General features: G+C 40.7%; 1 protein-coding gene across 1 annotated transcript in view; it reads left to right on the top strand.

The window, feature by feature from the left end:
- Nucleotides 1–12,737, top strand: part of LOC140455090 (uncharacterized) — a 115,145-nt gene that overhangs the window by 91,469 nt on the left and 10,939 nt on the right. Inside the window, exons 16-17 of the mRNA XM_072549752.1 lie at nucleotides 4,642–4,761; nucleotides 7,777–7,809. Of these exons, the coding sequence (XP_072405853.1) occupies nucleotides 4,642–4,761; nucleotides 7,777–7,809 (153 nt within the window). The remainder of the gene's footprint in view (nucleotides 1–4,641; nucleotides 4,762–7,776; nucleotides 7,810–12,737) is intronic.

The raw sequence follows: 12,737 nt of genomic DNA, 5'->3' as shown, positions 1-12,737 counted from the left end.
TCAAACATTGTCATAGTCTCTGCATGGTTTTGCCAATATAACATGCCTTGGGCACCTTTGCCTGCAGCGTATGTGGTGGCCAACATTAGCTGAGTCACATGAGTATCTGCTGGGTACGTGGTGGGTGGTTTTCTCACGCGTGATGGTAATATCCATGTCAATGGGTAGTGTGCTGTGAGAGTGATGGTCTGTTTTAGGTAGGCAGTTGGTTGAAAGTGAGAAGTGGAGACATAAGGATGATCTTGGCAAGACGTCATTGCCATTGATGACAAGTTGAAGGCAGCAAAGAACATGGCACAGTCTGTCCACTCCGGGGAGGTACTGGATGACGAAGAGTACTCTATCGGTTGTATCCTGTGTCTCTCCTCTGAGGAGGTTGTTGTGGTTTTTCACTATGGCACTGCAGAATTGGCGATCCATCAGTCGAGCATCGTATCCCATTCTTATGAAGGCTTCTTTCATAATCTTTGGTGTCCATTGTGTTCCTCCTCATCTGAGCAGATCCTGTGTATGCACAAGGGTTTATCCATATGGTGTGGCTTCTTTAACATGTTTTGTGGGGAAACTAAAGAAATGCAGCATCGTGAGGTTATTCATGGGCTTGTGGTAGAGTGAGGTACTGAGGTGACCGTTCTTGATGGAGATGCGTGAGAGACTGAGAATGAGACTGATTCCAAAGAGTAGTCCGTGGTAAGTCTGATGGTGGGATGAAACTTGTTGATATCTCGGTGCGTGTTTCAGTAATTCCTTGTCATGAGTCCAAAGGAAGAAAATGTTGTCAAAGTATCTGGTGCATCGCATTGGTTGGAGGTCCTGCACAGCAAAGAAATCTTGCTTAAACTTGTACATGAAAATATTGACATATTGAGGTGCAAATTCTCCAGCACCATCTTATTTTTTAATGTTTTGTAATTATCTCTCTGCCTCAATTAATCAGGTTATAGGTTATCCCTTCATTTATTATTCAACTGTCAACACTTTACCCACACTGTCTGACATTCTTGATCACTTGTAGAGACCTATTATTTGGCCTGTCAATACTCCACTATCTCAATTGAAGCGCTTCTGTGATGTTTCCTCTGGCATTTATATTGGTTTGTTTCTACCGCTTCCGGTTGTCAGTTCCAGCTGTCCACTGCAGTGGCTGGTATATTGGGTCCAGGTCAATGTGCTTATTGATTGAATCTGTGGATGAGTGCCATGCCTCTAGGAATTCCCTGGCTATTCTCTGTTTGGCTTGTCCTATAATAGTAGTGTTGTCCCAGTCAAACTCATGTTGCTTGTCATCTGCGTGTGTGGCTACTAAGGATACCTGGCCGTGTCGTTTCGTGGCTAGTTGGTGTTCATGGATGCGGATTGTTAGCTGTCTTCCTGTTTGTCCTATGTAGTGTTTGAAGAGTGTATGAATAAAATTATGTAGAAGTGGGTACTGCAGATGCTGGAGATGAGAGTCAAAATTAGAATAGTGCTGGAAAAGCACAGCAAGTCAAGCAGTATCTGAGGAGCAGGAAAATCACATTTTGGGTGAAAGCACTTCTTTCGGGATGATTCCTGATGAATGGCTTTTGCCAGAAATGTCGATTTTCCTGCTCCTCGGATGCTGGCCTGACCTGCTGTGCTTTTCCAGCACTACTCTGATCTTGACTATGAATAAAATTGTGCTTTGCCTCAAGACTGGTAGCCTGAGCAGTCAAATGTATTGGGTACACAATGCCTGGCACTTGGTTTTAAAATAAGAAAAGTCAAAGTCTTGACTATCTTCATATTTTTTGATGGGTGTGGTCTAGCCCGTAACAACCTTGACTTCCCCGTCACTGTATTCTATCTAGAATGTCCATTTAATCGATAATACCTCTCCCTATCTGTTCTGGTAAAATGTATCGCTTCACATTTCCTTACATTGAATTCTGATTGCCCATTATTTCTCATTCTGCTGGCCAATAAATGCCCTTTTGTAGATAATTTGTAGTATCATCACTATCAGACAAACCTTCTGGGTTTGATGATATTAGGAAATTTAAAAATTTTATTCTATATTCTATATCCACATTACAAATACATAGGGGTCGAAGTATTGATCTTTTGGGAAAACAGCTGTCTCCACACTCTAGTCTGAAAACTATTCATTTCCCACAAGTCTGTCTTTTCTGCCCTGAGGCTACTGTTTTATCCAAGCTGACAGTGACCCTTCTATTCCATGAGCTTAACTGTGCTAACTGTATTACCTCAGCAACTTGGGGTGCAAGCCATCAGGACATTGGGGTGGCATGGTAGCTCAGTGGTTAGTACTGCTGCCTCACAGCAACAGGGATCCAGGTTTGATTCCAGCCTGTGGCGATTGTGTGGAATTTGTATATTCTCCCTGTGTCTTAGTTGGTTTGCTCCAGGTGCTTCCTTCCCACACTCCATAGATGTGCAGATTAGGTGGATTACAGGGATAGGATAAGAAAGTGAGTCTGGTAGAATGCTCTTTGAAGAGTTAGTATGGACATGTTGGACCAAATGGCCTGTTCCCCCACTATAGAGATTCTATGACCAGGTGACTTATTAACTCTGAGCTTCCTTTCTGGGGCATCCACCCTATCAGTTTGCACTCCATCTGTGAGTTTGACCCTCTCCGTTCTGCTGATATTTATCAGCATCCTTCCTTTAGTAAAAATCAAAACAAAGTACTCGTTAAGTATTTGAACCTTGTCCTACATCTGTAAGCATACATAACCGTCTTATCCCGAATCAGCCCTGCCCCATTTTTTACTGCCTGGTTGAGATTTATGTATCAATAGAAGAATTTTAGATTCTCTTTTATGTGAAAAGAACAGAATGTCACATAACCTCTTGCCAATTTCTTCTTCACTTTTACTCAACTTCCTTATTCTTGTGTGAGGTGTTCATTATGTTATGAGCATTTGTTGCCTATCCTTAGTTGCCCTTGACCTGATTGATTCTTTATTGCTGTTTGAAATGGCCTAGACCTGCAGTCTGGAGTAATCTTACTTTCTTCCCTTATCCATTGATCACTTTTTAGTCCTAAGAACTATATCTACAATTTCTCTAATCTTCCATGTTTTGGACTCAACCATTGTCTGTGGAAGAGAATTCCACAGGCTCACCATTCTGTGGGTGAGGAAATTTCCCTTCATATCTGTTCTAAAAGACCTGCCTTTTATCCTTAGACTGTATCCCAGAACAATTGGTTTCCTCCACTTAAGATGTTAGTGAACCAGATGGGTTTTTACAACATATTGCTGGTTAAATGTCACCCTTAGGCAAGCTTTTAGCATCACATTTTAATGATTTAAAATTTCACCATCTGCCATGGTGTTGAACATTAGCTTGGGTCCCTCAATTCGTAGTCAGTGACAATACTATCACATCATTGCCTCCCCCATTTACCACGTTTGACCTGTCCCATACTTAGATAATTCACTTTATATCCATTATACATTCTCTTTAATTTTGTTTTGTTAACTTCCCTCATTCCCTCCCATTCATGGAAGTCCTAGCTGTGCTTTCCTAACCTTTTATCCTTGTTCCAATGTCCACCGCCTGCACTTAAAGCATTTCTTAAAGATCCTCCATTGTCCAGATCAGATTTTCATATCAACGGTTGGTTCAATTTGACTTTGGCAAGATCTGACCATTCGAAATAACTTTTTTCATGGAAGTTCTGCTTCAATCCGTTTCTTGCTCTCCTCCATTGCAAACCAAAACCTCATAGACACATGGTCCACCTGGCCTGCCTCATTTCCTAGGCTAGATCCAGAAGTTCCTCTTTCCTGATTGGACAGAGGGCATACACTTCCTGAACATGTTTTAGGAATCCCTCCCATTTTTTATGTTAACATTATTGTAATTGATGAATAAAACCCAACTCCTATTATTTAGTCTCTGTTTTTATCATCCTTCATAATTATCTTGGTTGGTTTTGAGTGTAATTTAAGTCATGTATATTAAATCAGAGAATTCCTAATATGTGGTAGCAGACCACTCAGCCCATCAAGTTACATCCAGCTTCCAAACAGCTTCCCACTCAAACCCACACCCCATTCTATCCCCGTTACACCAAATTTGCCATGACTGATCCACCTAACCTGCATACCATGGGCGGTTTAGCATGGTCAGTCCACCGAACCTGTACATTTTTGGATTGTGAGAGGATACCAGAGCACCTAGAAGAAAGCCCTAGGGAAAACGTGCAAACTCCACACAGACAGTTGCCCGATGCTGGAATTGAACCCAGGGCCCTGGAGCTGTGAGGCAGCAGTGCTAACCAGTGAGCCACCATGCTGCCCGAAATGTCCCGTACTTGCAGATGTAGAATTTCCATGTTTTATGTAGCTATTAGAGAGTTAAAAAGACTTAATATAACACAATGCAGATTTTACGATATATCATATTGTAGTTATTATTGTTGCAATGATTGAGCTACTTCAAGTGCTCTGCACAATTAAAATTGCACACGATATCTCCCTGAAGCCTCTTTCCAACCACCTGCTAACTGATGGCTCAAGTACACACAAAATTTTCATTCTGGTGTAAGACATTCTGACATTAAACTGGGGTCATTCCGATAAGGTTGGGAAATGCTGGTGTGTGTTGCAGATAATTTCATTGTGTAACTCCCTACTATCTACTTCACAGGTGATATCTTCCCTTCTATTCCTGTCTGGGTGGCACCATTACTTGTGACCATTTGTCTTCTAATTGGAGCCATTTCTGCTTTGATTTATTGGCATGTGAAACAACAACTACACATGAAAGGTATGTTCTCAATGTAATGGTGACAAAGAACAACATAGTCATCATTGTATGTATTCCTGTGAGGGTTCTCCATGTTTCCTGCTGTAATCTCAGGAAATGTGGAGGAATCTCTGGGAAACAGCTTAAAACCATGCTTCAGTGGGGTTTCTATCAATCTTTTAGCAAAGAGAAGCTCCCGGTAAGAAGAACCCTGTCAAATTTCAGAATGACAGGGTGACATGAGAACAATGTTGAAATCCAAGAAGTGTTGGCTGCTGCTCAAATTACAAGCTATTCCACAAATTGAAGTCCCAGGGCTAGGAGGGAAATCGTGATGGCATTGGGAAGGATAGCCTTGTGGATAAGTAAGAAGGCTCTTGACAGAAGCTATTGAAGTGGTCATGGGGAGGGAGCACCCGGGTCAGATATCAGAAATGGGAGTTTCCACCCCTCCTCTCATTCATGCCATCCAACCATTCTTTGAGATCTTAAGGACTGAAGATGCTGAAAGTCAGAGTAGATAAAATGTGGAGCGGGAAAGGCACAGCAGGTCAGATGACAACAGAGGAGCAGGAAAGTCAATGTTTTGGATCAGGGACTCTTCATCAGGACTGAGGAGGGGGAAGGGAGCCCAGAAATAAGTTGAAGGGTGGTGATGTCCGGGAATGGTGGGGCCAGGAGAAAGGTAGGTAGGTTGACGCTGGTAGGGTTCTTGGATTGATCAGTGGGAAGGGTGAAAGGAAAATGGACAAGTTAGGTCTGGTCCAGGAGGCAGGGAGGAGAGGAAGGCTGGGCCATTGTTTGAGGTTGGGGGTATGGGAGGATTTTGAAGGTGGTGAAGTCAATATTAAAGCCTTTGGGCTGTAAACCCCTGAGGTGGAATAAGAGATGTTGTTCTTTCAGTTTGCACATGGCCTTAATTTGGCAGTGGAGGAGGAACAGGATGGACCTATTGTCATGGGAGGGGTGTTGAAATGGTTAGCAACTGGAAGGTGGTGTTGATTGGAGTATACAGGGCACTGGTGCTCTGCGAGATTCATCCAAGGTGTGTTGCTTCAGAGCCCTGCTTGCCTACTACTGACTTCAATTGAGGTGAGGGTACTCGGCTGCCATAGGCCTTGTTCACACTTAGTGAAATTGTGGACAGGTCAAAGGGAGGACAACAGAAAGGTCAACTTGGTAATATTGAAACAAAACGTTCCCACCCCACCTCCCCATCAGCACCCACTTGGAAAACCACTTCTTCCATTGGTGTATTTCAACCCTACTTGTTTGGGCTGGTCTTGGAGGTTGGAGGAGGAGGTATCTCAGTGAAAAGTAAATTAATGGTTGCAAATTCCAACTTTTTTGTGGAATAGAAAACTCTTCTGAATTTTCGGGATTTGTGATAAACCCCCTGACCAGTTCTGAAGACGGTCAAACAAATTACTGAACATTAATTCTGCTTCCACTTCAAAGGTGCTGCCAGACCTGCTGAATTTCTCCAGTAGTTTGTGTTTTATGTGATTCTGATTCACTATTGGCCATTTAAATCTCTCTTTCAAAATTAGAATTGTAAATGAGACCAAATGAACAGCTGAATTGCATTTTCAGTTAACCTGTAGATACATTCAATATATTGATTCATATTATTGGTAACTACATTTCAATTCAGCACTTTGATAATTGTAATTATGTCCAAATCTTTCACTTGTCAACCATTAAAAGTAAGCTTTGACCTATTCATGTCATTCTAAACTAGCTCACAATGAGACAATCTACTGTAAAAGAGGATCTATTCATTTTCCTCTTGCTTCATATTTTCCTTTGCATTGATCAACATTAAAATCCATCAGACTTTAAAAGCTAGTTTTGCACTCCACACTGGTATCAAAAATGTGATACATAAACTGCCCTATGTCATCATTTCTGAACAGTGTAAAGAATGGGGGAACAGAATGAACCATTCATAATTCTCACTTCCCCCAACCCAAAGGAGAAAGTGCTGGAAAATCTCAGCAGGTCTGGCAGCATCTATGAGGAGAGAAAAGAGCTTACGTTTTGAGTCTTAACTGACCCTTTGTCAAAGCTAAAAGTTTGCTTTTATCCATAATTCTCACTTCTTCATATTGCTGTTGCATTTTTAACCCTTTCTATCCATGTCATTCCCAAAACTACCAACAAACAGCTCATCATTTTGCTGCTTATTTCCTTATTGATTTCAAAAGTGATCACATCTGCTCCATGGATCGGACTCTTTTTATCTGGAATTTGTCCACAGTCCTTCCCAACAGATATTGATCTGGATAATTTATGTATCACAGATGCCATTTCCAGGTACTCCATAACATCTATTGAACAATACTGGAAATGTCTGATGTGTCTATCAGGGGAAATAGAGGCAAGGTCACGGGATGTCAAGAGGACCAGGTTAATAGTCATATGGATACTATGACTATGGATAGTAGTCATAGTATGGATGTAATATGGATACTTTTACTTGGATATTGAGTCCGGAAGGCGTCAGAGTTCCTGACCTGAAAATGAGGTGCAGTCCCTCCAGCTTGCATGAAGCTTCACTGGAGCATTGCAGCAAGCCTGAGATAGAGATGTCAGTCAATGTCTTTTTGGGCATGAAATCTGCCCTCCTAACCTGTTCTGGCTTACAGCTGACCCCAGTCGGACAGTAATGTGCAAAAATTCAGAACGATCTTCTCCATTCAGTTCAAAGGGCAATTTGAGATTGGCAGCAACTTCACTTGGAGAGAGGTAAAGACATTTTCTAAATATCTTTACGCAGTTTATTCCCATCTGTTATCCTCATTTGTATTTTGTTGAGCCCTCCTTCCCCCTTTTCCTTCCTCATAGTTGCTGAAAACCTTTTATCCGTCTATTTTCCCGTTTCTGATAAAAGGGCACCAACCTGTTTCTCCCTCCACAGATGTCACCCGACTTGCTGATTTTTCTGGCATTGTTTTTATTTCCGATTTCTATCGCCTACAATATTTTTCAACTGATTAATATTCAAAACCATGTTTTTCTTGTATTTTCTTTCAGATCTCGAACTTTGGAAATTTATCATCAAACATGGTAAGAGTTCAACACTGAGCTATTTACAAATGGCAAAGATCATTTGTTTGGAGTAATTAGAAGTTTAATGAATTTGATTATACACATTGTGACATGACTGTGTGCTTTAATCCAGAGGCTTAATAAACTGATGTCATTAAACATTTTAAAGTACATTCCTCGGTAATAGGATAATGGAATAATGGTCAGCATTTCATTTGAATACATTGACAAAATTTTCCAAGACTTTGTACTGCCTCAGGGGCCATAAGACCATAAGAAATGGGAAAAGGAGTAGGCCGTTCAGCCCATTAAATCTGCTCTACCATTCAACTGTGGCTGAAATGTTTCAACCCCGTTCTCCTGTCTTCCTTCTATGATTTATTTCCCCCATTACTTGTCAAGAACTTATCTATATCTGTCTTAAATACACTCAGTTCTTCCTGATCTCATTTCTAAAGGTTTGTCCCTTCACTGTGAGGCTGTGCCTTCAGGTTAGAGTCTCTCCAACCAGTGGAAACATTGTCTCCACTCTATCCAGGATATCCACTGTATCCAGGCCTCTCAGTAAACTATAAATTTCTATCAGAATCCCCCCATATCCTTCGAAACTTCATTGAATGCAGACCAAAACTCCTCAACTGCTCCTCGTATGTGAAGTCCTTCATTCCCAAGATTATTCTTGGAAATTTCCTCTGCACACCCCTTAATACCAGCATATCCTTCCTTAGATATGGGCCCTAAACTGCTCCCAAAATTCCAAATGTGGTCTGACCAGAGCGTTATGCATCCTCAATTGTACATCCTTTGTCTTCTACTCCAGCCAACTTGAAGTGAATGTTTGCATTGCATTTGCTTTCTTAATTGCCAAGAGCACTGAGAACAGGAATTGGGACATCATGTTGTAACTGTGCAGGGCATTGGAGAGGCCACAATTGGAAAACTGTGTGCAATTCAGGTCTTCCTGCTAAAAAGAAAGATGTTCTTAAACTTGAAAGGGGTAGAAATGATTTACAAAGATGTTGCCAGGGTTGGATGATTTGAGCTATCGGGAGACGCTCAATAGACTGGGGTTATTTTCCCTGGAGCATTGCAGACTGAAGGAAATGTATAAAGTCATGTTGAGCAGGGATAAGGTGAAAGCAAAGGCTTTTTTTTCCTAGGTGAGGGGGAAACCCAACACTAGAGGGCATAGGTTTAAGATGAGATGGGAAAGATTTAAAAGGGACCTGAGGAGTAACTTCTTCACACAGAGGGTAGTGCGTGTATGGGACATGCTGCCAGAGGAAACAAGTATGATTACAGCAGGTAAAAGGTTTCTGGAAGGTACATGAACAGGAAGGGTTTAGAAAGATATGGGCCAAATGCTGGCGGACAGGCCTAAATCAGATTGGGATGTCTGCTCAGCATGGATGAGTTGGATCAAAGAGCCTGTTTCCATTCTGTACGACTTTATGACAAGTTTCAAGTCCCTTTGTCCTTCAGATTTCCAAAGATTTTCCCCATTCAGAAAATAGTGTATGTGCCTATTCTTTCTACCAAAGTGCATAACCTCATGCTTTTCCACGTTGTATTCCATCTGCCACTTCTTTTCCCACTTTTCTAGCTTATATATGTCCTTGTACAGCCTCTTCAACAATACCTGTCCCTCCACCTGCCTTTGTTTCATCTGCAAAATTAGTAATAATGCACTTCGTTTCCTCATACAGATTGTTAATGCATAATGGGAATAATTATGATCCCTGTGGAACTCTGCTCGGCACCGAGAAAAACAGAAATTGCTGGAAAAGCTCAGCAGATCCAGCAGCATTTGTAGAAATAAATCAAAGCTAAGAATTCTGAGGAAAGGTCACTGGACCTGAAACATTAACTTTGATTTCTTTACACAGAAGCTGCCAGACCTGGCAATTTTTCAGCAATTTCTGGGTTTTTATTTCTGATTTACAGTGTGCACATTTGATTTTTATCTACTAGGCACTTGCAGCTCTCCTGGAAAGACCCCTTTATCCCCACTCAGTCTTCAATCCTATCCTCTGTCGATGCCAGTACCTTGCCCTCATGCTGTTGGCTCTGATCTTTCTTTGCAGTCTCGTGTGTAGCATCTTGCAACAGGCATTCAGGAAATCCAAATAGATCATGTCCACTGGATCTCCTTTGTCGAATTTTCTCATTACCTCCTCAAGGAATTCTAGTAGAATTCTCAGGCATGACCTCCCCTTGATGAAGCAGTGCTGGCTCAGCCCAATATCACCATGCACTTACAAGTACTCCACAGTCCCATCCTTAATAATGGACTCTAAATTCTTACCAATGACTGAGGTCAGGCTGACCAGCCCATAATTTCTCATCGTCTTCCTTCCGAGAAAGAGATGTTACGTTTGCCAGTTCCAGTCGTCATGGACTCTCCCAGACTCCAGTGATTTCTGAAAGATCAACACCAATGTCTCCTCAATCTCTTCAGCTATCTCCTTCAGAACCATGAGATACAGTCCGTCTGATATATCCACTTTCAGAGACCTTTCAACTTCCCCAGCACCTTCTCCTTAATGATGGTTATTTCACCCACCTCTGCCCTCGACTTATTTGAAGTGCTCGAATACTACCATTGTCTTTGACCATGAAGACTGATGCAAAGTACCTATTCAGTTCCTCCAGCATTTCTTTGTTCCCCCCACCTTGCTACTTCTCCAGCCTCATTTTCCAGCAGTCCATTTTCCATTCTTGCCTCCCTCCTAACTGTTATATATTAAAAACAACTTGCAATTTTATTTTCGATTGAGCTAACTTAGTCTCTTCTTGCACCTTCTCCCCCCAATTACTTTTTTTTGCTGGTTTTTTAAGTCTAGCATCCCACGAATTTTCACCACATTGTATGTTGTTGTTTCCTTTTGCTGTTATGCTGTCTCTGACTTCACTTGTCAGCCATGATTGCCACAGCTTCTCCTTAGTATGGATATTAATCAGTATTTACTCACTGTCCATTGAATTTAAATGCACGATACAAAATGAAAAATTGATCTCCTGGATGCCCACAAAATTTAAACTGGCTTAAGACAGTAGGCACAAGTTAGTGACACAGTTTTAAAAATAAAGGACAGGTTTAGGCATCACCGAAACACATCTTCCAGATTGGTGAGGCTAGTAGTAAAGCACTTTGATCAGTTATTTATAAAAGACAGAAACATTTTTGCCTGTATATATTAACCTTTATACTGCATCATGAGTCTCAATATCAGATTTAACTTTAATAGCTAATACAATGTTTATTATAATACTATCCTCTAAATTTTCCCCATACAGCAGGTCATAACCATACTCAGTTCTGAAAGTTGACATTTCAAATTTACATCCAAGTAATTCATTCACCTGTGATTTCTAAATTTCCTGGCTCCCAGTTAGCCGAGTGTTGATAGGTGTAAAGTAGTTCCCTCAAATTGGAGTCTCTGTCTCCACCCTGGCAGACAGCTTGTCTCTTGAGCCCATGTACCCTACAACTTCCTCTCTCTTCAGCACTTGCAGTCTCTCCCTCTCTATCTCTTCCAAATGCAAACTCTCACTCTATCCCCCAGCACTCGCAGGTGCCAACCTCTTGCAGCCACTTCTCCAGTGTACTTTGGTCTCTCAATACAGCAGTTAAGTTTCAGCCCAGATTATGTGCACAAGTTCTGGATTGGAGATTGTTGCAGAACCTTTTAATTTGGGTCAGAATGCTGCTAGACAGGCAATATTACTTCTGTTGTAAAACAACAGAAATTCTAGAAAGACATTTGCACCGACTGGTCCTGTTGTGCCTGACATGTAATAGTATAAAATAAGTGTTAGTGGAGAGCCCAGATTTCAGGTTCGTGAGTAACAAGTTCGAAGGATGGCACAGATGGACAACACGATGCAGCCATTCCTTCACCTGATAGCTAAAAGTAACAATGATTGTCAGTGTGATTGTAGTTAAGGAACATTAATATTAAAGTGTAGTTTGTAAACACCATGAATATTATCAGAATTATGTAGAAAATAGAGGCTTGAGTATGCTATTTGGCCCTTTGATTTAGCACCACTTATTACAAGGTAAATTTCATGTGTTTTCAGAGTTTTTCCTCCAATTTCTACACATGAGAAATATACAATTTCTGAAACATTAAGTATTAACAGACCATTTCCATTTTTAATTAAATTCAAAACTCTTCCTGAACTTCATGTTCAAAAATGATGGACGGATTAATGTAATTATTATACACTCTTTATTATCTTCACATTTTAATAAATAATCAAAATGTTTAAATAACTGCTCCTCATAAATTGATTATTTATAAGTTTTATAAATCCTCTGAGAGAATGATTTTTTAGGATCTCAGCTAATGGTAGTCAGACAGATAAAATATGTAGTTAAACAAGTTTAATTCTATGTTTGCAATTTGGTAACTGTGATGGTCAGTTATTGAGTAAGTTCACATGAGGCTCGCGATTTACTTAATTCAAAAGAACAGAAATTCATGACAAAAAGAAGAAAAGGTATTGTATGACAATTCAGAAAGATCTGGTCATAAAAAACAAAAACAAAGAGCACTTTTTTCCCCTGGCAATCCCTGATTTACAGATAGTCAATGTTAGTGGAAGTATCACAGCCACCTTGACTCTCTCGTCTTGTTTAACTGTTGAGGTGGCAACTGTTTCCTTTTGGTGACTTTCTGCACTTTGAGCAGATGCTATTCTCTATATCTCTCTCCAAAACATAAATCAGGCAGACTAACTCACTGACTTTCTCTCACTAAACTCAAAGAAAAAATTTGTGTTTCTTTTACTCTTGTTTACTTGAATTGCTAAAACAGCCTAAGACCACTTTCTAGCACTGAAATCCTGAAAAGTTCCCCAAAACAAACTGCCCTTCTATTGTTATGGAACTTTTCTTTTGAATTGAACTTGCTTCTGGCCTTTGGCCTCTGACCTGCCAA

The sequence above is a fragment of the Chiloscyllium punctatum genome, chromosome 30 (genome assembly GCF_047496795.1).
Source record: "Chiloscyllium punctatum isolate Juve2018m chromosome 30, sChiPun1.3, whole genome shotgun sequence".
Classification (NCBI taxonomy): Eukaryota; Metazoa; Chordata; class Chondrichthyes; order Orectolobiformes; family Hemiscylliidae; genus Chiloscyllium; species Chiloscyllium punctatum.
This window is presented reverse-complemented; position numbering and strand designations above follow the sequence as displayed.